Source organism: Leuciscus leuciscus (assembly GCF_965113295.1).
Source record: "Leuciscus leuciscus genome assembly, chromosome: 10".
Lineage (NCBI taxonomy): Eukaryota > Metazoa > Chordata > Actinopteri > Cypriniformes > Leuciscidae > Leuciscus > Leuciscus leuciscus.
Window position 1 is genome coordinate 12,332,593 of NC_138734.1, and position 24,609 is coordinate 12,357,201.

A 24,609-nucleotide genomic window follows, 5' to 3' on the forward strand; every position below is an offset into this window, starting at 1 on the left:
AGATCCAGAATCTGGAAGTACAGCAGCAGTGGATATACCTACATTCAAAATCAAAATTGCAAAAAGAATATCAGAACATATTTCAGTATTTTCTACTAAATTATTATCCAAATTTCTAGCTCTACAGTGGATTGAAGAGGTACAACCTAATACATCATTGACATGTACAGATTCAATGGCTGCCCTTACAAGTTTACAGAGTGGAAAATCTGAAGCATGACAAGACATTCTAAATGACATATTGCAATGTTTGTACAGAACATTTATGATATTGGTATATTTCCTTTGGATGCCGGATCATGTAGGTGTGGAAGGGAACAAGGAAGTGGATCAGCCTGCAAAGAAGGCCCTGAAACAGTCACAAAGTTGAATTTAAGGTATCAATATTAAAGCTGAAATTAAGCTATAATTTACGTTTTACATTTATTCATTTAGCTGACGCTTTTATCCAAAGCGACTTACAATTGCTATATATGTCAGAGGTCGCACGCCTCTGGAGCAACTAGGGGTTAAGTGTCTTGCTCAGGGACACATTGGTGTCTCACAGTGGATTCGAACCCGGGTCTCTCACACCAAAGGCATGTGTCTTATCCATTGCGCCACTACCACCCCACTACTATAATAATGATATAAATAAGAAAGAAATGGCAAAACAATTTGGGATAATGAAAAAAAAAAAGAAGACAATTATATCAGGTTCAGGAGTATGTTGGTGCTGAAAGAATAAGGTATGGCAATAGAAGGAAGGATATTATGAGACTGAGAATAGGGCATACACATTAAATTACAGTTTGCATAGGGAAACACTAAATTGGTAATTGTGACAAATGTGGACTCCCAGAAACGTAGCATATTCTTTTAAAAATGTGTTGCAAATGAAAGAGAAAGATTTCAGCTATCTCAAGAAATTGAACAGATAATAATTAATCATATCTCTGCAGGTGCTATTCGGAAATGGGTTAATTCAATCAAAGGTACTGAGGATTCCCCTTATCCCTTGTCATTACTCTTAGATAGTTGTACCAATGTGCGCTCCACACTCCAGACCAGTATGTGGTGGACATGGACCTTTTAAATTGGTTTGCCAAACCTCCAAAAATTTGAGAAGATGATTTTCGACTTCTGATGATCTTTATTGTAATTATTGCTTTTATGTCTATATTTTCGCTCCAATTCATGTGTGTAATGTTATTTTACTTAATGTAATGATTACATTTTCTCAATTTGTCACTTTTGAGTTATATTTTTGTCTCCTGCTAAATATGTGCAAATGAGAGCACATGGTGATGTGTACGTCATATTTATTTTATAGAGAACGTTAAGGGCAATTTACTCAGAGGCTGCTTATGTGTTCTCTATATCAGGTATATATATTCTTGTTTAATGTAATTTTCCTTTTTGCCTTTTTGTGTTGTAACTGAATAGCCTGGCTAACGTCAGACCAAGTCTCATTTGAGACTTGGTCTGGGAACCACGTTCATTTTCTCGTATTTGAGGCGTGGTTTACAAATGCCCAGAGCCGTTTATTGGGCGCTATGAATGTCTATCAAATGCACCTGTACGTAGCTCATAGCCAATCGTTTCAATTATACCAGATGACGTATGTAGAGCGACAGAAATTCGACGAGGAAAAAGACGATGGGTCAAAGATTTATTTGTACACGATGGCGTTTAGCGAATATTACCGTTTGTGCAAGATAAACATGAGGGTAGAAGGTAACGTCGAGTCTGATGCCATGTTGGATCCATAGATATAAACAAACTGCTTTGGTGTCGTCATCGTCTTGCTGCTCCCTCCCCGTTCTGTGCTTGGTTCCCTTTTTCAGGGGAAAATCTGGTCCATAGTGTCCAGGCTGCCTAGCAGCGTGAATAAAATCGCGCTGCGAGCAAGGCAGCATGGGGAAACCCAGGCTAGTAACTGAATGGAAGAGAGAACGTTAAGTGTAATTCACTCAGAGGCTGCTTATGTGTTCTCTATCAGAGGAGGAAAAAAAGATCCAGCGAAACTGCCACCCACTGTCCCGTTTCTAACTACAAAATACACACAATGCAGACAACAAACCAGTTACACACATAATGCTGCACAGATTAAAGGGTTAGTTCACCCAAAAATGAAAATTCTGTCAGTAATTACTCACCATCATGTTGTTCCAACCCTGTAAGACCTTCGTTCATCTTCAGAACACAAATTAAGATATTTTTGATTAATTCTGAGAGCTATCTCGCGCTGCATTAAAACACTACGTGGAATAACTTGAGGCCCAGAGAGAAGGAAATGAATAGTGGAATAAAGTCGTTATTTTTGTGTTTTTTTGCGCACAAAAAGTATTCTCGTCACTTTATAAACTTAAGATTGAGCCACTGGAGTCACTTGGACTATATTAACGATCTCTTTAATAACTTTTCTGGGCCAGCAAGTTTCAGTCCCTTAGAAGCCTATGGAGGAGTGAGATAGCTCTCAGATTTAATCAAAAATATCTTAATTTGTGTTCTGAAGATGAACGAAGGTCTTACGGGGTTGGAACAACATGAGGGTGAGTAATTACTGACAGAATTTTCATTTTTGGGTGAACTAACCCTTTAAGAGAGAAAGGCAGAGGAGAGGAGTCGTAGGCTTTCTCTGTCTGTGACATTTTAGTTTTAAGTCACTACATTTACATTTACATTTATTCATTTAGCTGACGCTTATATCCGAAGCGACTTACAATTGCTATATATGTCAGAGGTCGCACGCCTCTGGAGCAACTAGGGGTTAAGTGTCTTGCTCAGGGACACATTGGTGTCTCACAGTGGATTCGAACCCGGGTCTCTCACACCAAAGGCATGTGTCTTATCCATTGCGCCATCACCACCCCCACCACTAGAGGGAGCTGTTAGTCTTAAGACCCTCTCCAACCTAAAGTGGCATCAAACACGTGATGTGCTCAATGCCTCCCTCTGCTGTTTTCTAGGTTGAATTAAGCCAACACATGTTGCTGTTACTTCTATCAGGCATCATCACCATAATAATATTACTTTTCTCTGGCTCTTATACCTTTCTAACCATTTACATTGGCAACATTTTACTCACCCAACATTTTTGGGTGAGTGTAAGTTTACCCAAAAAATTTACATTTGGTCATATTTACTCACTCATGTTTTTCCAAACCAAGACTTTGATTAATCTTCAAAACGCATATATATATATATATCACTTTATATTATGAACAGATTTAATTTAGGCTTTTATTTGCCTATGAACACAAAACATATAGCGCATCACATGGTAAACACGGAAGCTTGTGTGTATAAAGCTATTGTATCTCTTCACAAGGCTTGGATTAAACCACTCGATTAACATGGATTCATTTTACAAAATTTCAGTTTTGAATCAAATCCATGATTCTGATAAATCCATGTCTGAATTTACAGTAGCCTACTCATAAAAGATTAGGCAAAAAGTACCCGGATGATCTATTTTTTTCCGGCAAGATTCTGGAGTGTGCATATTATGGACACTTTACTATCCCATGAGGCCTCGGGAGAGAATTTGTGAATGGCAGTGAAGCGACACAAGTGACGGTGCTAGGTCACGTGATAATGACAACATGACGAATGTAGTACATCCACATTACATTCATACTATAAGAATGCACTTTTTTATTGGTCACAAAGTAATTGCTTATTCCAAATAGGTATACCTATTCAAGAGATTTCGGATGTTCATTTTCTCGTATTTGAGGCGTGGTTTACGGATGCCCAGAGCCGTTTATTGGGCGCTACGAATGTCTATCAAATGCGCCTGTACGTAGCTCATAGCCAATCGTTTCAATTATACCAGATGACGTATGTAGAGCGACAGAAATTCGATGAGGAAGAAGACGATGGCTGAAGAAGACTAAACTACTTAGAACATTATCTAAGGCTGCATCGAAAGGTAACATCGAAGGGTAACTATGTTGGATCCATAGATATAAACAAACTGCTTCGGTGTGTCGCATAGACGTCGTCATCGTCTTGCTGCTCCCTCCCCATTCTGTGATTGGTCCCCTCGCTGAGGCGAAAATCTGGTCCATGGTATCCAGGCTGCCTAGCAGCGTGAATAAAATCGTGCTGCGCTCAAGGCAGCATGGGGAAACCCAGGCTACTGTTATGATTGATTATAAAGTATATTTGAGAGTAGACAATAGATCTGGCAATGTGAGACTATAGTTTGAAATAATCCCTTTTCTTTATATGATGCATTGATATTACAGCACTGCATTGCTTTTTTTTACGTTATCTTAAACATTGTAAGCATTAGTTTTATGTCTCATTGAACGGAAGAGAGTCGCTCCAGAACACACGTCATATCCTTTTGATTTTTCTGGCAAAACAAGACCTTCACAAAATATTCAGTCTACAACAAGGGTGCCAATCCTTTTCCTGGACAACTACCTAGTACTTGCATAGTTGAGCTCCAATCCTGATCAAACACATCTGAGCCAGCTAAATAAGATCTTCAAACACTTGATTACCACAGACAGGTGTGTTGGATCAGATTTGGATATGATCTCTGCAGGTAGGAACAAGGGATGCTTCTTAAAAGGAACCCCGACTAGTGCGGCATGTTGGCCTTATAAGATTAACGTGGGCGTCAACTATAAAAAGGTGATACAAAAACACTCCAATTTTTTTTTGTTTTTATTAAAAAAAGCCGAAAATCCATTCACTCGTAGGCCGTCATAGTTATTTACGTCTCAATGCATTCTGGGTAGTGACATGTAAAGGTTGCAGCAGCTTCGTTTATTGTTTTTCCAATGTACCGGCTAGCTAGCTAAGTTTTGACAGTAGCGAGATGAACACATCTGCCGTTCAGCCTTTTCAGTTTGAACCCGAGCTCACCGTAGGCTTAGTCAGGAGAATAACGCAGAAGACGATAGCCCTACTCAAGAGTTACATGAAAATGAAGATTATCAGAGAGTTGAGGAAGCGAGAGTGGGGCAAAACAGATGGTGTCTGTTCGGCAACTGCTTGCCAATGCCAAGCGAGAACGAGAGCGTTTGCTGTAAGAGCTCCACTTTTTGTCAGCAGCTGTCCAGGATAGGCGAAGTATAGGCTAGATCTAGGGTTGCCAACCGTTCCGTATAATACGGAATCGTTCCGTATTTGACACATAAAAGTCTTGTTCCGTATTGAACTGATACGGAACGCACTTTGTTCCGTATTTTTGAGAATCAATTCAGTGCAAATCCATGACAGACACATAGCTTCTAATATATGTCAGACTATGAACGAAGACATTAGTAGGCTTTGATAAGAAAAAAACCGACGGTGCGGTAGATACTAATTTCTAATTTAACATCTTGGAACATCATCAGAGAATGCCCTTTTAATTGGTCGTTTCAGTCATTGTGAGTCACGTATCGTAGCAACGATGACGACAAGTGACAACAGCGGGAAATGTAAAAATGACTACCTCCGAGCGCCTCCGAGCAGCCGGCGAAAAAGAAAAGAGCACAAACATATAGAATTGAATGGGAAAATGACTACCCGTGGCTGGAATGCGTGAGGGACAATGAATACAAGGCCGATTGTCCGGGCACAGAGGGAGCAATATCAAGGTTCCTTGTCCGTCAGACGTCTCCAGAGGCTGATATGGTAGGCTATGTAACGTTAATCATGTGGATTTTTTAAACTCAAATATAGTTGTGAAGAGAGTGATTATATTAAAAGAGATAGTACAGGTTTAGCCTGACATTGTAAAGAAATCAAAAAAGTACACATGGAAAAAATAGCTGGACAATGTGCTTAGTCTGAAGGTTTATTTATTTCTGTGAGATTTTCCATGTGCATACAGGTGTTGTATTGCTTGAATGCAGTATTTGAGTGCAATATTTTAGATTTTCTTTATTAGCTGGTTTTTTTATGTATTATTGTTTTGCACTGGAAAGAAAGTTAACTATAATGGAAGTATAATTATATAAATATATTTGCACTACACTTCCTTAAAATGTTGTCTAATTAAATTAAAATATAATTTTTTTGCACTGGAAAGAACATTCTAGAAGTCTAATTCTATTGAATAAGTTCGCACAAGGCTACAGAAAACTGTTGTGTTTATTTTTCTTCAAATGCAGTCTAAGCCGATGAGTTTTGAATGTTAGGCTATATGTTGTATTTGTTTAAGTAAAAAATAAAACGTATTATAAACTAAACAAATCCATGGTTCATTGTTGGCAAAATGATCATGATAGCCTTTATAGCCTAAATTTTCTTCCATGGGGGCATGTCACCCACCCCCCCCCCGTTCCTTATTTTTATTTCAGACAGTTGGCAACCCTAGCTAGATCAGACGATCATACTATCAGTATAAATAATTTAATAAGTCATCTACCGCCGTCGTTTGCTTTATTTTCCCCAAGCAGTCACTATGTTGAACGCACAGAAATACCCTCTCCCCCCCTTACACTGCACAAAGTCAACACTGTTCTGCTCATCTACCTCATGTACATTTTCAATCTTACAATTACAATATTGTTATTAATAATTACCATTGCACTGAATTGCCTTGCACAACATATTTAAAATCTGAAAATCTCAAGACTATACTGATTTGCACTATTCCTTCCCTCTCCAATTGTTATTGTATATTTTTTTGTACATTTCTAAATTCTATAGTATATTGTTATACTGCATACTTCAGTTTTTTAAATTATTATATTTCATACTGACCTTTATGTTTTTATTCTTTATATGTTAAGTGAGTGTTGCACTTTTAGAGCAAATATTACCAGTCAAATTCCTTGTTTGTTTGCACAAACCTGGCCAATAAAGCTGATTGTGATTCTGATGAGAACATATACTAAAACGCTATAACAAGATGCTTTGATTGTATTTACAGATACTCCGTGTATCACAGCACACGAAAACTTTAATGCAGTTTGCCTCAATCAAGATGTTTTATGGGCTGCCCTCGTCAGCCTCCATGACCGGCATAGTGCTGGTCTACCAAATCGTAACCAGGTCACTAATACCCCTTTTCCACCAAGGCAGAGCTGGTGCTGGTTCGGAGCCAGAGCCTAGTTTCAAATCGGTTCTTTGTTTTTCCACCGCCAAAGCACCAGCTCCGAACCAGTAAAACTGGTTCTTAAAGGGACTCTGTGTAGGAATTACTCCCATCTAGCGGTGAAATTGTATTTTGCATTCAAACGAATTGTGCTCTCCAGCGCCTCGCTTTTTCAAATGCGCGTTGCATCTACGGCAGCCGATATGTACCAAAAAGCTTTGACAGGATGTCTTCTAATAGCACTTCGTCGAGTTTTCCTTCTGGTGAACAGGTTTGTTATTTCAAACAAACTGCAACATGTCGCAACGAACAAACGAATGTTACAGTATGAATTACTGACTGTGAAAAACATGAACTATTATAATTAGTAGTTATGCCTTATTTATTCATTAGAAGAAATTCATTCATTCATTATTCATTAGAGAAAGCAGGCAACTTCAGCGTCTCTTTTGAAATTTTTCTCCAGCATTAGCTCTTTCCACCTGGAAAAAGCTATCCCGACATTAACTCGTGTTCTCTGTATTTTCCTTTCACGTTTCCTTTTACGTTCTAATCGGGACTCTTTTGGCGACGAGGATTTCTTCTCCTGTGGCTCGGCATATGTATGGTCCGCCATTAAAATGAACAGTGCAGCCTTTTAAACTTGCCGGGGCAGTTTCAAAGCGCCTCTCACTGCTCTGCGCCTCCGCTTCTGCTGGCTTCAGTCACGTGATGCTGGCTCTGAACGAAAACGCGTTGTGGAAACGCGTTGGCCTAGTACTTTTTGTCCCTCTCTGCTATTATAGTTTTGCAAGATGGCGGAACTACATGGAAGCCTCCGCGAACTTACCCGTCCCATGTATGTAAAGATAATAAATTCTTCGTTTACGAGAATAAGTCAGATAATTGGCCGAGGTGTTTGTTCACCATTGAGGACATGTTTATGAATAAAAATATTGATTTTAGAAAATAAAATACCTAAAAAACTACACATAGTCCCTTTAAGTAGCACCAAATCATTGCAGGGTCTAGAACGGAGCCAAGAAAGAACCGCTTGCGTCAGAGGCTGGGGGCGGGGTTACCGTGGCCAACAAGACTGAAGAGAAACTTGTGACCGCCATTTTTAAATAGCAGCTAGTCGAGCTAATAGCAGCTCGATTATAATATCCGTCTATGTAAGTTACGGCGAGCTGCACGAACGCGTTGGATTCGCCGTGTTTGGATGCCGATTTATTTTCGCAAACCCATGAGCATCCATAGTAACGCAACGTCTATTATTGTTGATGCCTTGTTCGAGATGCATCGGAGCAGCGTGGACCGATCAGAGCTGCGGGAGTGTTTGGAGATCATACGACTCCTTGTGCTTTTTGATCGCTTTCGCAGTGCTTTGATTTCATGTGCTTGATCGTTCTGCGAGAAGCCGATGCATCTCGAACAAGTCTGGTGTGTTTGTGTTTGGCGCTGCCGCACTAGCGTTGCTGGGCAACATGATACGTATGCAGTGACGTAAGATATAGCTCTGTTGTGGCTCTCTTGGCCGGTGGAAACGCAAACCGGTTCTTAGTAACCGGTTTTGCTAAGCTATTGCCAGTTCGGAGTCGAACCAACTCCGAACTGGCAATAGCTCTAGCTCTGAACCAGCACCCGGTTCTTGTTGGTGGAAAAGGGGTATAATAGGCAAGTCAAACGTGAACATGGTTACCCGAGTATACAGAAGCCCCTTTCACACAGAGATTTCGGAAAATACACGGATAAAGTGACCCGGGATTTGACCCGGGTTCGTTTGATTTTGGTTCATTCACACTGCCAGTGATTTTCCGAAACCCGTAAAAATTAATGATGTCCGGTTCGTGAACGAATCGTTCTTTTGAACCGGTTCTTTTTAGTGAACTGGTCGAACCAGTACACTACATCGGACTGAATCGTTCGAAACAGTTCGCGTCTTGCGTCAGCACTGATCCACAACAAGTTACTAAAGTTACTCACTTTCAGGCATGCCTGAGTCCTGACAGTCCCTTCGACTCAAAATAAACCAATATCCCGGAGTAGGCATATATGTTACTCCAGTAAATCCAACAGTTCACTGAACTGAGACATGTTGTGCTGAGAGAAGTGATGAGCACGAGCAGTTGATACTGAGCATGCGCGCACTACCGAACGTACAGGTACAGAGGTTCTCGAACCACCAGTACAGAACCGAGAACTGTTTCTTTCGGACGCGTTCGATACGGAGAACCGATGAGCTGATGAGCTGAGCATGCGTGCAATTCTTTCAGAGGGACGAAATGCATGTTTCTTAAGTATTTTATTGAACATCAATAAGTGTAACAAAATAAAACATGTTAGAAACATGTTTATCACATAGGCTACTGCCTTTTCACTGTATTATTTTAAAGATTGGAAACACAATGAATGGATTGTAAAACTAAACATTTATTATTATAGCCTACTAAAACATTATATTTTCTGGAACAGATCATTTAATTTCTAAGTAAGTTGATATACATTTTTGACGTAAACTCTTGCCAAGGTTTTAAAGGGTGCAAAGTAAATGTTTATGTGTTAATCAAAACATAACGTATTAAACATACTGAAGACATGCATCGAGTTTTTAGTTTTGTCGACTGAAGGCAATAGCCTGGTTTCAGTAGTTCTCAGCTCACACACAGGCATATGCTATGGTTCTCGAGTCAAGAACTGGTTGTTGCAGCAGTTCTCGGATCACCAGTACAGAACCGAGAACTGTTTCTTTCGGACGCGTTCGATACAGAACCGACGAGCTGGAGAGACTGCGCATGCGTCTCTGAACCGAACTTTCTTTTGGCCAACTGATGCTGTGTTTATACTGTCTATGTGCTGTGCTGATACATGAGCACGGGTGAACCAAGGACTTGAATGAGGGGCCGAATTCGGCTAAATTATTTAATTACAAATAAAATAAAAATGATGAAGACCAGTTTATTCACTTCAAGACATGTAAAACATGCGCGTTTGCGCATCGCCTTAGGCCTACTACAGGGTTCATTTTCAAAACGTAAATGTAAGAAACCTATCCAAGATGATTATGACGATGAGTATTATTTAACTGAAGTTATGATTACAAATGCCTTTATTTGAATGTATTTTTATCCGCCGGGATGATAGAATTGACGTCATTACGTGATGACGTAACCGGTTCATTGAAACGAACTGTCCGAAAGAACCGGTTCGCGGAAAAGAACCGGACTTCCCATCACTAGTAAAAATGCCACGCTTGTGCATTTTTTTCTCTGATTCGATCATAAAATTGCGCTTTACGTACCGTTTCACAGCTGGCGATCGATCCCGCGCTTCAGCGTCATCACTACACGGCATTATTACGGCTTTTGTTCACACAGCGCGCGTTCCGGGACTGAACACGGCAATGTTACTAGGTCCCGACCCGGCATCGATCCCGGCATAAATCCCGGGTCGAGTTTGCATTCACACAGAAGGCGCTCTGGCAATTTACCGGGTTCAAAGCGCTGTGTGAAAGGAGCTATAGTAGCCTACCTACACTGTAGCCTACAAATAGTGAAAAAAAGTTAACTGGACTGTGCGCTTCCAGTGAAGGCTTCAGCTGTTTTATTGGTTAAGACAAACAGCTTAAATCATTCTTTCATAACGTAATAGTATAACTGTTTTCAAAATTCTGCCTTTTAGCCTAAAGTTTTAGGTCTTACAGATATGCTTTATATCAGCAGTTTACATGGTGGATGCATGGCTGGCTAGGGAGAAGATTCCGCAGAGTCATTCATTCCATCATGTGCTGTTAACAAAATAAGAAACGTCTACTCTGAACCAAGTGGAATCTATACAGGGTTTGAATATGAAGACAATGATCATGCAGAAGTAGATGAGGCATGGAGGGATTTTAATAACATATAGCTGGATAGTTGACATTTGAAGGCATTTTGGCAAGAGCACAAGCTATGCTTGCAACAAAATAAGGTATCCAAATGTTTATGGTTTAAATAAAAATGTTGCATGTACTCCAATATCAAATGTTTGTTTGAAGTACTACGTGTGCTTGACTAGAATTCAAAATGATATTGTGCATTTGAACTATGCTGGTGTGTACGCCATGTGTTCGTAATGATGCAGCTACTTGAAACGTGAAAACTGCTGTGTTTGAAAAATGATCTGTGATCTGGATAGTCTCTCTTGTGGAGCCATGACATGTGTTGGATCTAACACAGAGGAGAGAACTTCTGCAATCATAGCTGTCATGTAGCTATAGTCCTTTTCAACAGGCACTGGTCTTGCTCTGAATGTCTTGTGGACTTTGCTTCATGAGATTTTGAACTTGGGTTCACCAACACTCTCCCCATCTTGAAAAAATAGCCTGTTCAAAAACAGAAATATGGAAAATAGATACAAGGTGTTAGGAACAGTTTGATGTGCAATATCCAGTGTCACATAGTGCTTGCAAAGGATAGGATTGATTACAGTTCACACACCTGTCCCTGTTCACATTGTTGTTATGATCCAGAGCAGCAAGCATGGAGGCATGGATCATCACATCATATCCAAAATGTGTTTTCTTTGGGAGGTATTTCAGGTACATGGAGTGATACACCTGAAACAAATTTGAATTTGAAATTAAACTATTAAAATATGTGAGTCACATCCTGCCACATCATAATGAATGGAATATTTATTAAATATGTTTGTATTTGATCATACCTCTAGTTTTGTTGTGTGGATGCACTTTGTCAGATGATCCAGGTCTTTCAAAAGCCGCTTCTGTTTCACAACCTTCACAAGTGCGTTGTGGGCTTCAGATCCTGGCTTTAACCAAAGCTTGGTTCTCTGGCTCGTCTCATCAAGGGGCTCATGACCACATTGGTGATAGTGCCTGTTCCCTGGCCAGTCGTGTCGGTTGGTAACATGGTGTATTACAGATATCCACTTCTCTTTCAAGACTTTGGCATTACCCTCACAGGTTTGTGCACTCCACCACAAATGATTTATAATGGATGGAATCCACTGTCCCAGGCCTTCACATTCCCTTCTCTTAGCTTCAGTTGCCAGTTTTTTGGACACTCCTTTTGCCACATGCCAAGGGTCAAATCATGGTGTTTTTCTGGATTACTGACCCTCATTTCTTTGACGATTTGTGGATGTCTGTCAGTGGGGATGGTTGAGACCTTCACTTCATTTTCTTCTATGGTTTTGAGAGCTTCTTTAAAACCTTTGATTTCCATCATGGTATTAGAGCTCGAAACTTGGGTGCAGCTTACTACCTTTAAATCCACAACCTTTTGCCTCTGTGCATCTAAAAAAGTGTATGTACAGTATTTGGCTGAGTGCCCCGGAGAGTCACACCGGCCATCTCCACAGAGAACAACAACTTCTTGTGATTTCATGTTAGTTAACACTGTACTCTGCTCTTTAATCCACATTTTTTCAATGACAGGAAACACAAACTTCTTCCTCAGTGATGTGTATGTGTCTTCACTTATTGTTTTGAGGTTCATGTTACTACAGAAACGCTCAAATTTAGCAAAATGGATGCCACTGAAGAAAACTGATGCTGTTAAAAGCAGGTTTCCTGTCCCTTTAGTCCCCTCAGAGTAGGCTGAGACTCCCATACACAAAATAAATATATTGAAATATATTTTAAAGTGTCAAAAATATATGTGGCACATATTCCAAATACATGTCCAAATACAATATATTTGCATTGTTGTTCACTTATATTTATCATTTTGAAATATATTCTGAAATATAACAAAAATATATGATGTTAAGTGTGAAATATATTTACATTTATAACATGTAATGTAAAATATATGACAAAATATATGGTCATAAAATGTTTAGCTTGCTAAAGAAGGGTCGAAAATGAATTTTGATCATAGTAATTCCTCTACCTTTTCCCCTATATACAACAGTAGGCTACCATATTTCACTACTGTATTATGACACACAGCTATAATAAATACTGTACATTTAAATGACTGCAATGTAAGATAGTTGCTTTCCTAGGACTATTAGGCCATATTAGGTGGCACGTACCTAACACTAAGTGCAAATATTAGATTTATTGTTGTTTTATTGACATATTTCCTGAAGTCATTTAAATATTGAAAACATGCACAATATTTATGATGCAAGTATAACAGTGACACTCCAACAGTGAAGTACACTTAAACAATAGATAGAACTCAGTGTCTAACACTGCATACACACACTATTAAATAACTGTAATCAATTCTGTAAAAATAGGGGGAAAAACTCTGCATTCTGTGTGTTCTTTCCTACATAAAATTGTCATTTTAGACCAATAACGTCAGTAAAGGGCCGTGGCCTACTGGTTAGGAAGTGGTAGAGCACTATCCACAGATGAAGTGGTCTATCTAAAAAAATAAACTGAAAATGTGTTGTTTGTGAAAATGTTAACTTTTTAAATTTCAAATGAAACAATTTGCAAAAGTTAAAACATATATGAACATATATGTAAACATATATGAAAATATATTTACATATTGAACTAAAATATATTTATTGGGCCAATATCAAATATTTGCATATATTCCAAAAATATATTTCAAATATATTTCTTTTGTGTATGGGCTGCCATCTGTAACTACAGATGTTAGCACATGTGAGCTCTAGTGTCAACTGTGATCCTTCATTTTTTAGCTCTTTCACTGGACAATCAGGGAACCACACTTTAAACAACGCTGAAACAATTGGTTTAACTGTTCCTCAAAAACTAGAAAAAGCCTAATTTCTTTATGTGTGTTAGTTGAAGCTTGTGATCCTGGGGGCTTTGAGAAAACTCAGATGAACTTACAATGTATTCTGGATCACAGTGACTATACTGTGGTTGACTCTGTTCACTAAGTTCATCATCTGAGAGGAACAGATCCTGGGAGTTATCAATGTCATCCTCCTGTACACGTTTGCCCAACTCAATTTCATGTTTACCTGTGTAAGTATGGTCCTTTTTTACCGGGTAGTCCACATCAGCTGACCACTGTACAGCTGCATCCGACATGTTAACATCCGCCTGCGTTGCTGCATGGGTCATACTTGGAGAACACTGTAGGCCTACAGTTACGAATTTATTAACATCTGGTGGATTGTCGGTTACCTCCATGATCGGCGTAGGTTTCGATGATTCGTATTCCACGACTGCAACTGAAGGAGCGGGTTGTTTACATCCTAGCAGGAGAGTATCCAGAGTCTCTTGCCTTTGACGCTTGTTAGCGCAGCTTTCACTCGCTACGCGCGGACGTTTAGGCTCCTTGTGGGGGAAAATTGAAGGCACGGCATTTGATTTTAGTCTTCGCTTGTAACCAGCTGCACCTGTGAGCTCTTTTAGCCGACTAAATACCTCAAATGAATCAGGGCTGAAGTGACTGGAACACAGCCGTGGGTCTTTAGGGAGTTGTACTCGTCCACAAGCAACTTCCCACTCTTTTCATATTTTTTTCTCCTTTGGAAAGCAGTGGAGGCTTACATCACTCCCCTTATTTCCTTTCAATTGGAAATTACAACCAAACGCTCCACAATGTGGCATTATTCACGTTTAGGATGTAGCTACAGTTAAACTTAGCGCCATTAGCTCACCTCTCTCTGTTATGAACGCAATCAATACATGTCATCGACCCAGAATGCATTGCACGCGCAAAAATAATGGCTGCCTTCGTAGCTCAAATTCTGTAAAACACTGTGAGGATTTTTTAAATAACGAAAATATTTTATTTATTTATAAATATGTATTTTGTTGGAGAGAGCAATTGTAGCATATTTAGGCCTTTGTGTCTTAATAGTCGGGGTTCCTTTTAATACTCAAAATGATGTTTGCTCCCACCGCCGTCCTCCAGCCCATGACCCGGAAACCGATCAAACTCAGCCATCTTGAAGGACATCTCAGTTCTCTTGCTGCGTCCCAATTCAGAGGCTGCATCCTTCAAAGGGAGTATTTGAAACCCGATTGCACCTCCCCGGCGCGATGGAGGCTGTCCCAATTCAAAGGCTCCTTCAAATGCTTGTTATTGTGATGTTGTTTATACCCATAGATTGTAGCTTTCCACTGAGTTCACCTAGAAAGTCTCGTTTTTAATGTTTTGTTACAAGCTCACACATTGGCAATACAAAAGCAATTAGTACATGAAAATTCTTACATATCTTAATCGCATGACACAGCTAGTTTTACACTTAGTTTTACATTTGGCTGTGATGTTGCAAATATTTTTTTAAGATGTAGCTTTGTATCTTTTAAACTATAATAGGAATTGTATTCCACTTGCTACTGTGTGTAAGAAATTACATCTGATGGCCTAGTTGTCGATGACATTGCACACTCATATGGTGGGGTACTTCATTTTGCCATTCTGCTGTAGCAGCTCAGTGTTAGGGGTGGGGAGCAACCATGATTAAATAATGCTTAAAAACATAATGTCCATATAAAAATAAAAGATAGAAACACATACACGTTTTAAACTGAATTTAATTCAGGAAAATTAACTGGTAAAGGCCCGACCAGGGGTGTGTTTCCCATACAATGTCATAACTCGCTGCTTCACTACGTTGAAGAAATCAACTAGCTAGTCATGACTGTTTTCCAAAACCACATTGTCGCAAATTGGTTGTTCAACCACGTTGGTTAATGATGTCACGCAGGTGGAGGAGTAAAAACTACTTTTAATTAATCTGTTTGCGATCAAATTAATGCTAGACATTTTGCTGTAAATTACAGACATGGCATCTGAAGACTATTTCAAATTTTTCTTAGTTATTTTGCTTTTGTTTATTTTTGCTATTCAATCATAGGCTAATTTTTACGTACTAGAGCACGTTTGCACATGCAAACACCGACTCGTTGAACTATGCTGATAACGACGGAACTTGCGACCATTTGGGAAACGCACCCCTGAATGAACAAAGAGCTAGTTATTAGCTATGATGGATTTGATCCAGTCAGTGTATCGACACACCTCAGCATAAACCCCAGGAAAGCCTCGTTTAGCACAGCCTTTGCCCCAGGAAACAACACCTTTCAATTCCCTATTGCACACCACAGGGCCACCAGAATCCCCCTGAGAAGAAAATTGGAAAATGAAAAGGACAAAATTGCGTGTTTGTATAAAAATATAAAACTCATGCAAAAAGGAAGACTGAGTCAATAACATACCTGACACGAGTCTTTGCCTCCCTCCATGAATCCAGCGCAGAACATGTTTCTAGTTATGTTTGCACCATATGCTCCCCTACACTGCGCACTTGAGAGTACAGGCAAATTCAAACACTGCAGGACAGAAGCATCGTGAACTGGAAAAAGAATATGAACAGTGCTAAAAGTTGTATAATGACTGAATACACGTTTAATATCTAACCATATAAAAAGAAGATTTTCATTACTCAGCCATCTCACCTCCAGTGTTGCCCCATCCAGAAACCAAGCACTGCTCCCCTGCAGAAGAGCAGCTGGTTGCCAGACGGATTGGCTTCACATACTTGTTGAAGATGGAAGGCTTTCTCAGCTTGATCAGCATGATATCATTGTTAAGAGTCTGATCATTATAGTTTGGATGACGAATCACCTTCTCTGCATCGATCCGCTGCTCTGTGCCTTCAGTAACAGACACGTTGTGCTTTCCCAAGTAGACGTCGAGATAAAGAGGTCTATTTGACAAGGAATATTTTGCTCAGCTCTAATATATTTATTCTGTTAGAATATTGCCAAATTTCAGTGTACACATTTAGAAAGAGGAAGCAGTAACAACCAGTTGCTAATCAATTCCTTAAAAATTGACTTTTTAAAGAAAAAGGAATGTTTCATGGGGAAGTAGGTTTAACATGAAACAAAAACAAACAAAAAACAGGTTAAAAAGGGAGGTTATATACTCACATGAAACTGCAGTGAGCTGCAGACACAACCCATCTTTTATCAATCAAAGATCCTCCACACGTGGTATACCCATCCGTAAGGTACACTTGCCAGGGCTGGGAGTGGGGCGGACATTCATAACCTCCAATGATTTTATCACATGTGCTGTAAACTTTATAAAAAAATGAATTGTTCTTTTATTAATGCAAAATCAATCAATCAATCAACTTTTATTTATATAGCTCAATAAAAGCAACAGTAGTTGGCCAATGTGCTGTACAACAGGATAAATATCTAAAAATCAAGAAAGACCGCAAAACAAATGATAAAGGGAGTTTACATTGAAAACACCAATCAAAACATTCAACATCAAAATCAAGGACAGTTGTAAGCCTGTGAAAAGAGGTAGGAACACAGACTCTGTGGATAGTCTTAGGGGTAGAGTAAGACTATTCCACAATTTTGGACCAACAATAGAAAAAGCACGGTCACCCCTTGTCTTAAGTCTAGATCCCTGAACCATCAGCAGTCTTTGTTGAGATGACCTTAATTATCTAGCTGAGTTATTTAATTTCAAAAGATCAGAGAGATATTTTGGAGCTAATAATCCATTCACGGCTTTAAAATCAAAAATCTGAATTTTTAAATCAATTCTGTAACAAACTGGCAGCCAGTGCAACGAACGTAGTATTGGGGAAATATGATTACATTTCCTTGTGCCTGTCAAAAGTCTGGCTGCTGCATTCTGAACCATCTGAAGACGACTAATATTGGATTGACTCATTCCAATATAAAGAGAATTACAATAGTCAAGTCTAGATGAAATGAACGAATGGATCACTCTCTCAAACTCTGCAAATGTTTAAAAAAAACCTCTTAGACTTAGATAATAATCTTCATAAAAAAACTAAAAAAAACTAGATTTAACTACAGCACTTATCTGTTTATCAAATTTAAGAGCAGAATAAAAAATAACACCTAAGTTTTTCACAGAGTGTTTTACATAGGGGACCAAATCTCCCAGGTCGTCATCAGGAGTAACAGAAACACCTGAGGGCCAAAAAACAATAACCTCAGTTTAGCTCTCGTTGAGATGCAAAACATTTAAGGAAAACCAGGACTTAATATCACACAAGCATGCTGATAAATGAACTTAGGCCCTTTTTGTTATTTTTCATTAGGGGCAAATAAATTTGAGTGCCATCAGCATAAAAGTGGAATTACACGCCATGTTTAGAAAGGATAGTCCCCGAAGGGAGCATACAACGAGAACAGAGCAGGGGCCAGAATGGAGCCTTGAGGGACTCCATAATCCAAAACAGAAACAGAAGAAGAGAACCCGTCAAGACAAACAGAAAACGTTCTAGCATTCAGATAGGACTTAAACCAATCTAGAGTGCAACCTTCAATACCCACACATTGTTCAAGTCGTGAGATAAGAATTTTGTGGTCCACAGTATCAAAGGCGGCACTTAATTCTAAGAGTAAGAGTATCACAGAAGTAAGAGTCAACAGACAATAAAATATCATTAACAACTTTCAATAAAGCTGACTCAGTACTGTGATATTTTCTAAACCCAGATTGGAATTCTTCAAAAACACAATTAAACTCCAAATGACTCCAAAACAACTTGATTTTGAGAAATAAATGATACATTTGAAATAGGTCTATAATTGGAAAGTATGGTTGCGTCATGATTGGGTTTTTTATAGGGGTTTAACGGTTAGATGTTCTTGGTATTTAGGAACAACACCTGTGAGAAGGGACTTATTTATTTATATCTAAAATAAAGAGTCTATCTATAATAAATAATAATAATAAAACTATCTATAATAGTCTTTCTATAGACTATCTATAATACATATAGGCTAAGTGTAGGCATAAACTAACAATTGTCATGAATCATGACTAAAAGAGATCTACATACCCACAGCCACAACCAGCAAAGTGAACACAACAGTCTTCATTGCAGTAAAGGAGAGAAGGACTGCTCACAGCTTTAGAGCACTTCTGCAAAGTTCAAGATTAGCATTCATGCTTTTAAGCGATCGATTTAACACACCTACAGAACCAGCCAATAAGATCACAACAAATGATTCGGAAGTAAAAATATGCATGTGGTACAACATTTATCTAAAGCTTATTAAAAAAAAGATGTTGTTTTACTTTTTGTGTGACACAACTTAAGACAGTGAAGACTTTTTATTATGTACGTTTATTGTTTACTTAACTGTTCAATTAATACAAGAGAAATTCTCTAATTAATAGCACATACTGATGGGCTGACTCAACAACACAAAATAACAATCTGAATAATTAAGTAACACTTCAGTTTATAGTAAAAACAACATTAACTATTCTGTAAGAAAACAATAGACCCAAATTGAACGAACCAATATTCTCACTGAGATTTGAAGACACCAAGTAAGTGATATGAAAATTACAAGGTTATTTCTAGCTAGCTTAAAACAGTGATTAATGTTAGTCATCAGATATTAATGCTTAATAAACCAAGTCCTCTAAAATAACAATGTGTCTAAAATACACCTCTACTCCACAAGGGGTCCACAGGAAAATAAGCCAAATCAGGCAATCCACTGATTAAACCAACATGAATCAAACTTTTGAAAAAAAAATTTAAAAGTAAATCCCACACCAGTTTTGTATTCAGTAATTGTCGATGGACTGTTCTTACTGAGACAGTCTGATCTGATCACATCCTGCATCTTACTATATTATCTATAGCCTACTTAAAGAGTTGCTCTGTTTTGTTTATATAAGCACTTAAACAATAAACTAGCGTATTGCCTTTAAGTACACAATGTTTAATCTAAACTTAAACTTACAAAGCTTTAGGCTACGACTTTACCACACCATTAGAAGCATGTTGTTTCAAACCTGTATGAATTTCTTTCTTCTGCTGAACAGAAAGGAACATATTTAGAAGAATGTCAGTAACCAGGCAGTTTCTGGGTCCCATTGACTTCCATAGTAGGAAATAAATATACTATGGAAGTCAATGGGACCCAGAAACTGTGAGAATGAGAACATCAAAAACATGAGAATTTTCATTTTAAAGTGAACTATCCCTTTAAGTAAGTACAATAATGTGGAAACGGTATAAAAGAGACTGGTCAATTAAACTATCTTGAATTACTTCTTAAATGTTTAATTTTTTCTTCTAATATTTGTTAAATGAGTTTATGAGTTTATATTTTTATGATCTGAGAAACTTTCACCACAATAACATCCTGTATTTATTATTACTGATATAGACCAAGTTCTATATTAACAAAACACAATAGTCCATCCTACAAACTACACTAAAACGCTTTTGCATTATGTCTCGTAAACAGAGGCACAAAAGCTTTTCAGTTACTATATCAACACAATAATAAAAACAATAGATACCAAATAGCAATAAAAATATGTACATCGCATATTGATGTGTATAACAAAGACTTTGAGTGTACTCTCGCTATTGAAGTAGTTGAAGGTGACAGGTCATCGAGAGATAGTCATTTAGAAATATAGCCTAATTATGTGTCAAGTTCCGTTTTGTGTAATTATGCGTTATATATACATTTTCTGATCATAGGCAGAGGATGAACCAACTCCAGGGCAAGTCTAAAACACATTTAACTCTTTTGTCTTGTCAAAATTCAATAAAAAAAAAATCATCACAAGAGTTTTTTTTTGTAGGCCAGGTCATTGCTTTAAGTAGACCCAAAAGTGCAGTATTATCTGAAAACTTTTGTAGTTGACAAGACAATCAGATTCAGCAGTATAAAGGGTAAATAAAAAAGGGGAAAATATGGACTCCTGTTTTGGTTAAGATGATGCCAGACAATTTATTATCAAGTCTCACAGTGAGATTTAGATGATATAATCTGGGATCCACGCAATAGCTGAGTTGTACAATTTAAAATTCAGTAATGTATTAGCTAAAAGATGTGCTTGAATTGTATTGAAAGCATTAGAAAAAACAGAATTCTAACAGAATTAAGTACACCTTACAGCTACAATGTTAGTACAGTCACAATCTCTATTGTCCCTGAAACCGCCAGTGTGGGTTACACATCGATTGCAACAAAACAACTCTTAGTTTCTGAGAAAACTTTAGTCCAATCTCTTCAGACCATTTGGTATTTGGTGGTGTGGAGTTTAGAGAAGTGAAGAAAGAAGTAGATATGTCCACACACACACACAAACACACACACACACACACACACACACACACAGTCACAGCAGCTCGCAAGCTGCAACAAAGAAGGAGACAACAAGTTGGATACTGATCAAAAGGAATAACATTTATTAAAGTAAGAAGAATTAAATAGGGAAAAGATGAAACAAAAAGAAAACAAACAACTGAATCCAGTGTTGTGCTGAATTTCGGCCCCCGCCGAAAGTATTACCCCCCTAGCATTGGTAGGTTTAGGATTAGTTATGGGGGAGGGGTTAGGATTATGGGTGGGGTTAGGATTAGGAAATCAGGTACTGACTTCAACGACGGGGGTAATAATTTGGCAGGGGGTCAAAATTCAGCACAACACAGGTACAAAACCGTCACAAGGATGGGAGAGTGCGCGCTGTCACAGATGAAGGGAACTGCTTAAAATTGCCGGCATCAGCTCCAACACAGGTGTAACTCCTCAGTCATAGTGACGTCACTCACCCTAACTCCATCCCGCAAAACAAACAGAGGAAAAAACAAACAACCCACAAAATATGACCCATACTGGGTTCATAACACCCTCCCCCATAGAAAAGGGTGTCCATTTATGAAACCCAACCTAACCCTTCACCCGATATCCCCCCATACTGGAAAACACACACCACTCCGTATTATTCCCAATGTCCTCAGAAACTATGGCCCTGTAGAAGCAATTTCAGAGATGCCACTATGGCCGACACATATACCTTGAGCATGGAGGGTGATCTCCCTGCGTCCAAAAGCTCTTGGAGAAAAGAGAGCACCCCTGTTACTTCACAACAGTGGGGGTCCAGGTTCCTAGCCGAACCCCAGCTGGTGAACACTGACCATTTCAAAGCGTACAGCCGCCAGGTAGAGGGGGCTCTAGCCTCTGTAATAGTGTTTAACACTCCATCTGGGAGGTTATTGGGTACCCATTGACGGGCCATACATGGAGGGCCCACAAGTCGGGACGAGGGTGCCAGAGCGTCCCTTTGGCCTGTGAGAGGAGGTCCCTTCTCACTGGAATCTGTCCCTTCTCACTGGAGGTCCATTCTCATTGGTGTCCCTGCTCTTCCTGAAATATATTGGGCAATGAGCATTGTCTTCTGAGGCGAAGAGGTCGACCTCTGCCCTGCCGAAGATGCTCCATATCGACTGAACCACCCGGGGGTGAAGGGACCAGCCCCCGGGGGAACGTTACCCCTGGATAGCCTGTCTGGACCCAGGTTCAGGCTGCCAGGCACATGCGCTGCTCTCAGCGAGCACAGGTTGTGCTGAGCCCACACGAGAAGGCGCTGGGCTATGGTGTACAAGCTCCGAGATCTGAGACCACCCTGGCGGTTTATGTAGGACACCACTGACATGTTGACCGATCGGACTAAGACGTAGTGGCCCTTTATGTACGGGAAGAAAAATTCCAGGCACAGCTCGACCGCTCTCTTCTCTAGACAGTTTATGTGCAGGCGCTTCTCCGAGCTTGACTAAAGGCCGGAGGCTGGCCTGTCCTCGTGAAGGGCACCCCAACCGAGGTTGGAAGCATCTGTCGAAACGACTTTTAGCTTTGAGACAGTCCCTATACTGACGCCTGACTGATACCATTCTGCTGTTTTCCAAGGGTCCAGGGCTTCGATACAACCACGGGTTACCTTGATACGAAAGTGACCCGAAATCCATGCATGAGACGGCTATAAAGGGAAAGGGGACTTTTAATTAGCACAGCTAGCCAGTTTGAGGCAAATCCTTTTCCTAGCAGAACTCTGCAAATTTTGTTCTTCTTACCTCAGAGTGAACTACAAACAGATGGGCATGTGCCGCTCCGATGTTCCCTCCAGTGGTCCAAGGTTGCTGGGGTAGGAAGAGTAACTTGGTGAAAGGCTGCAATTCAATACCTACAGACAGATGTAAATTTCTCATTTTCAAAAATGTGCAAAGTTTTATACCAATTTAAATATTTTGGTATCTGAAATACTAAAACAATTGAAACAATACCTCTACATAGCTTATAGTGATGTTTATTAATTTAGTATGGTGAATCTAGTCCTCAATGTCCAGTCCTTGAAGGATCAATTCACGAAGCTGGAGGTAAAGGTCTGTAATTTCATAAACATCATCGGACATGACAAGGTTATGCTCAGTCAGTTGAAAGACATCCTCATCACTAGGGTAGTCTTTAAATAAACACTCCTCTTGGCAAATATTCAGTTTTGCTTGTTCAATTGGATGCAAGAAATTCTGCACTCCATATAAGCTGGGAACATTATTGAAGGTCGACCACTAGGAGCCCGTGGATTGTGAGTTGGGCGTATCCTGTGGCAATTCCAGGCACTGACCGTTTCATCAAGCTCTTCCTTCATAAAAGAAAGGAATTATTATATATATATATATATATATATATATATGAAGAGTTCAGATGCAAAAGCCTCTAAGTGCCATCTGAAATTTTCTTCTAGAATGATCATTTTTTATCAAGCTCGTATATTTAAGTTCAGTAATTTCACTTAATTGGCAATGAAAATTACCTATTAATTGTCATTTAAGTGAAATTACTAAACTTAAATATACGAGCTTGATAAAAATTATCATTCTAGAAGAAAATTTCAGATGGCACTTAGAGGCTTTTGCATCTGAACTCTTCATATATATATATATATATATATATATATATTAAAACATTGTCTTGTGAAATGAATTAACAAAATTGCACAGTATACTTCAATAAATAATATTAAGTTATAATCCAAATTCAATACTCTCTATAACCACTCTGAAAGTGAACAAAATTTGTTACCTGTTTAAGATGTTGGAAGCAAAACTGGATGAGAAATTTATCAATAAAAGTGTCAACAAAGTGTCCGTCTTCTTTTAGTTGTTCAAAATGATCCATCCAAAACTGTATGCACTGGCTTCTCAAAGTGGATCATCATCGTTCGATTCTCTGGTTTCCAGTGCTTGGACCAAGAGTGACACATTCAGCACTTGCAGTGTCTCTGAAGAATTTTTGCATCTCTGCTATATGAGTATTTTCAGTATCATGGTCAATGCGAATTCTTTGTGGAAATCCCCTATTCTCAGCAACAGCAAGTACAAAATAACCCGGATTTACTCGTGGGTCATTGTTTGTTTTGTATGCTTCAAGCCAGATAACTTTTCTGGAAAACCCATCAATGCATCCGTTTATACATATGCCGTAAGGTTTTAATTTATCATACCCATCAATATGCCAAACATAATTTGGCCCGCGACTGTTATATACGCATCGGCGTAGATGACCATGAGCACGTAGATCAACTCCTTGTCCATCTAACAGTCGCATCAACTGACGAACAGTTTCTCTGTCTGTAATAATTCCGGACATCCAACATTTCTGGTGCCTCCACCGATAGCCATTTTGTCGTCCCGATGTCTGAAGCTGCTGGTGTATAAAATGTGCCACTTAAAGGTACAATATGTAGTTTTTTATAGCAAAAATCTCTATATCTATGTTATATGTTTTTAGTTATGTACTTACATTATCCCGACTGTTTCCAACAACTTTCAAACCAGGA

The 24,609-nt window shown here is 39.0% G+C and overlaps 1 protein-coding gene and 1 long non-coding RNA gene across 2 annotated transcripts; both read right to left on the bottom strand.

Annotated features, from left to right (window-relative positions):
- Window positions 1-10,531: 10,531 nt before the first annotated feature.
- On the bottom strand, window positions 10,532-13,327 carry LOC309508688. Its single transcript, XR_014209674.1, has 3 exons — window positions 11,711-13,327; window positions 11,485-11,603; window positions 10,532-11,369 (listed from the first exon to the last, which is right to left on the bottom strand). It is a non-coding gene; the product is annotated as an uncharacterized lncRNA (long non-coding RNA).
- A 1,749-nt stretch (window positions 13,328-15,076) lies between these two features.
- Window positions 15,077-18,955, bottom strand: LOC309507425 (trypsin-2-like). Its single transcript, XM_082181598.1, has 5 exons — window positions 18,797-18,955; window positions 16,890-17,040; window positions 16,413-16,663; window positions 16,173-16,309; window positions 15,077-16,077 (listed from the first exon to the last, which is right to left on the bottom strand). Exons 1-5 carry the CDS (start codon window positions 18,834-18,836, stop codon window positions 15,928-15,930), a joined length of 729 nt encoding a protein of 242 aa, XP_082037724.1. The 5' UTR covers window positions 18,837-18,955; the 3' UTR covers window positions 15,077-15,927.
- Window positions 18,956-24,609: the final 5,654 nt, after the last annotated feature.

Excerpts from the sequence above, each read along its gene's own strand:
- LOC309507425 (XM_082181598.1), bottom strand. The coding sequence starts at position 18,836 with ATGAAGACTGTTGTGTTCACTTTGCTGGTTGTGGCTGTGG. Across the intron at positions 17,041-18,796 it reads TTTGCTGGTTGTGGCTGTGG|TTTACAGCACATGTGATAAA; the intron begins GTATGTAGATCT and ends TTTTTTATAAAG. Across the intron at positions 16,078-16,172 it reads GAGGCAAAGACTCGTGTCAG|GGGGATTCTGGTGGCCCTGT; the intron begins GTATGTTATTGA and ends TTTTCTTCTCAG.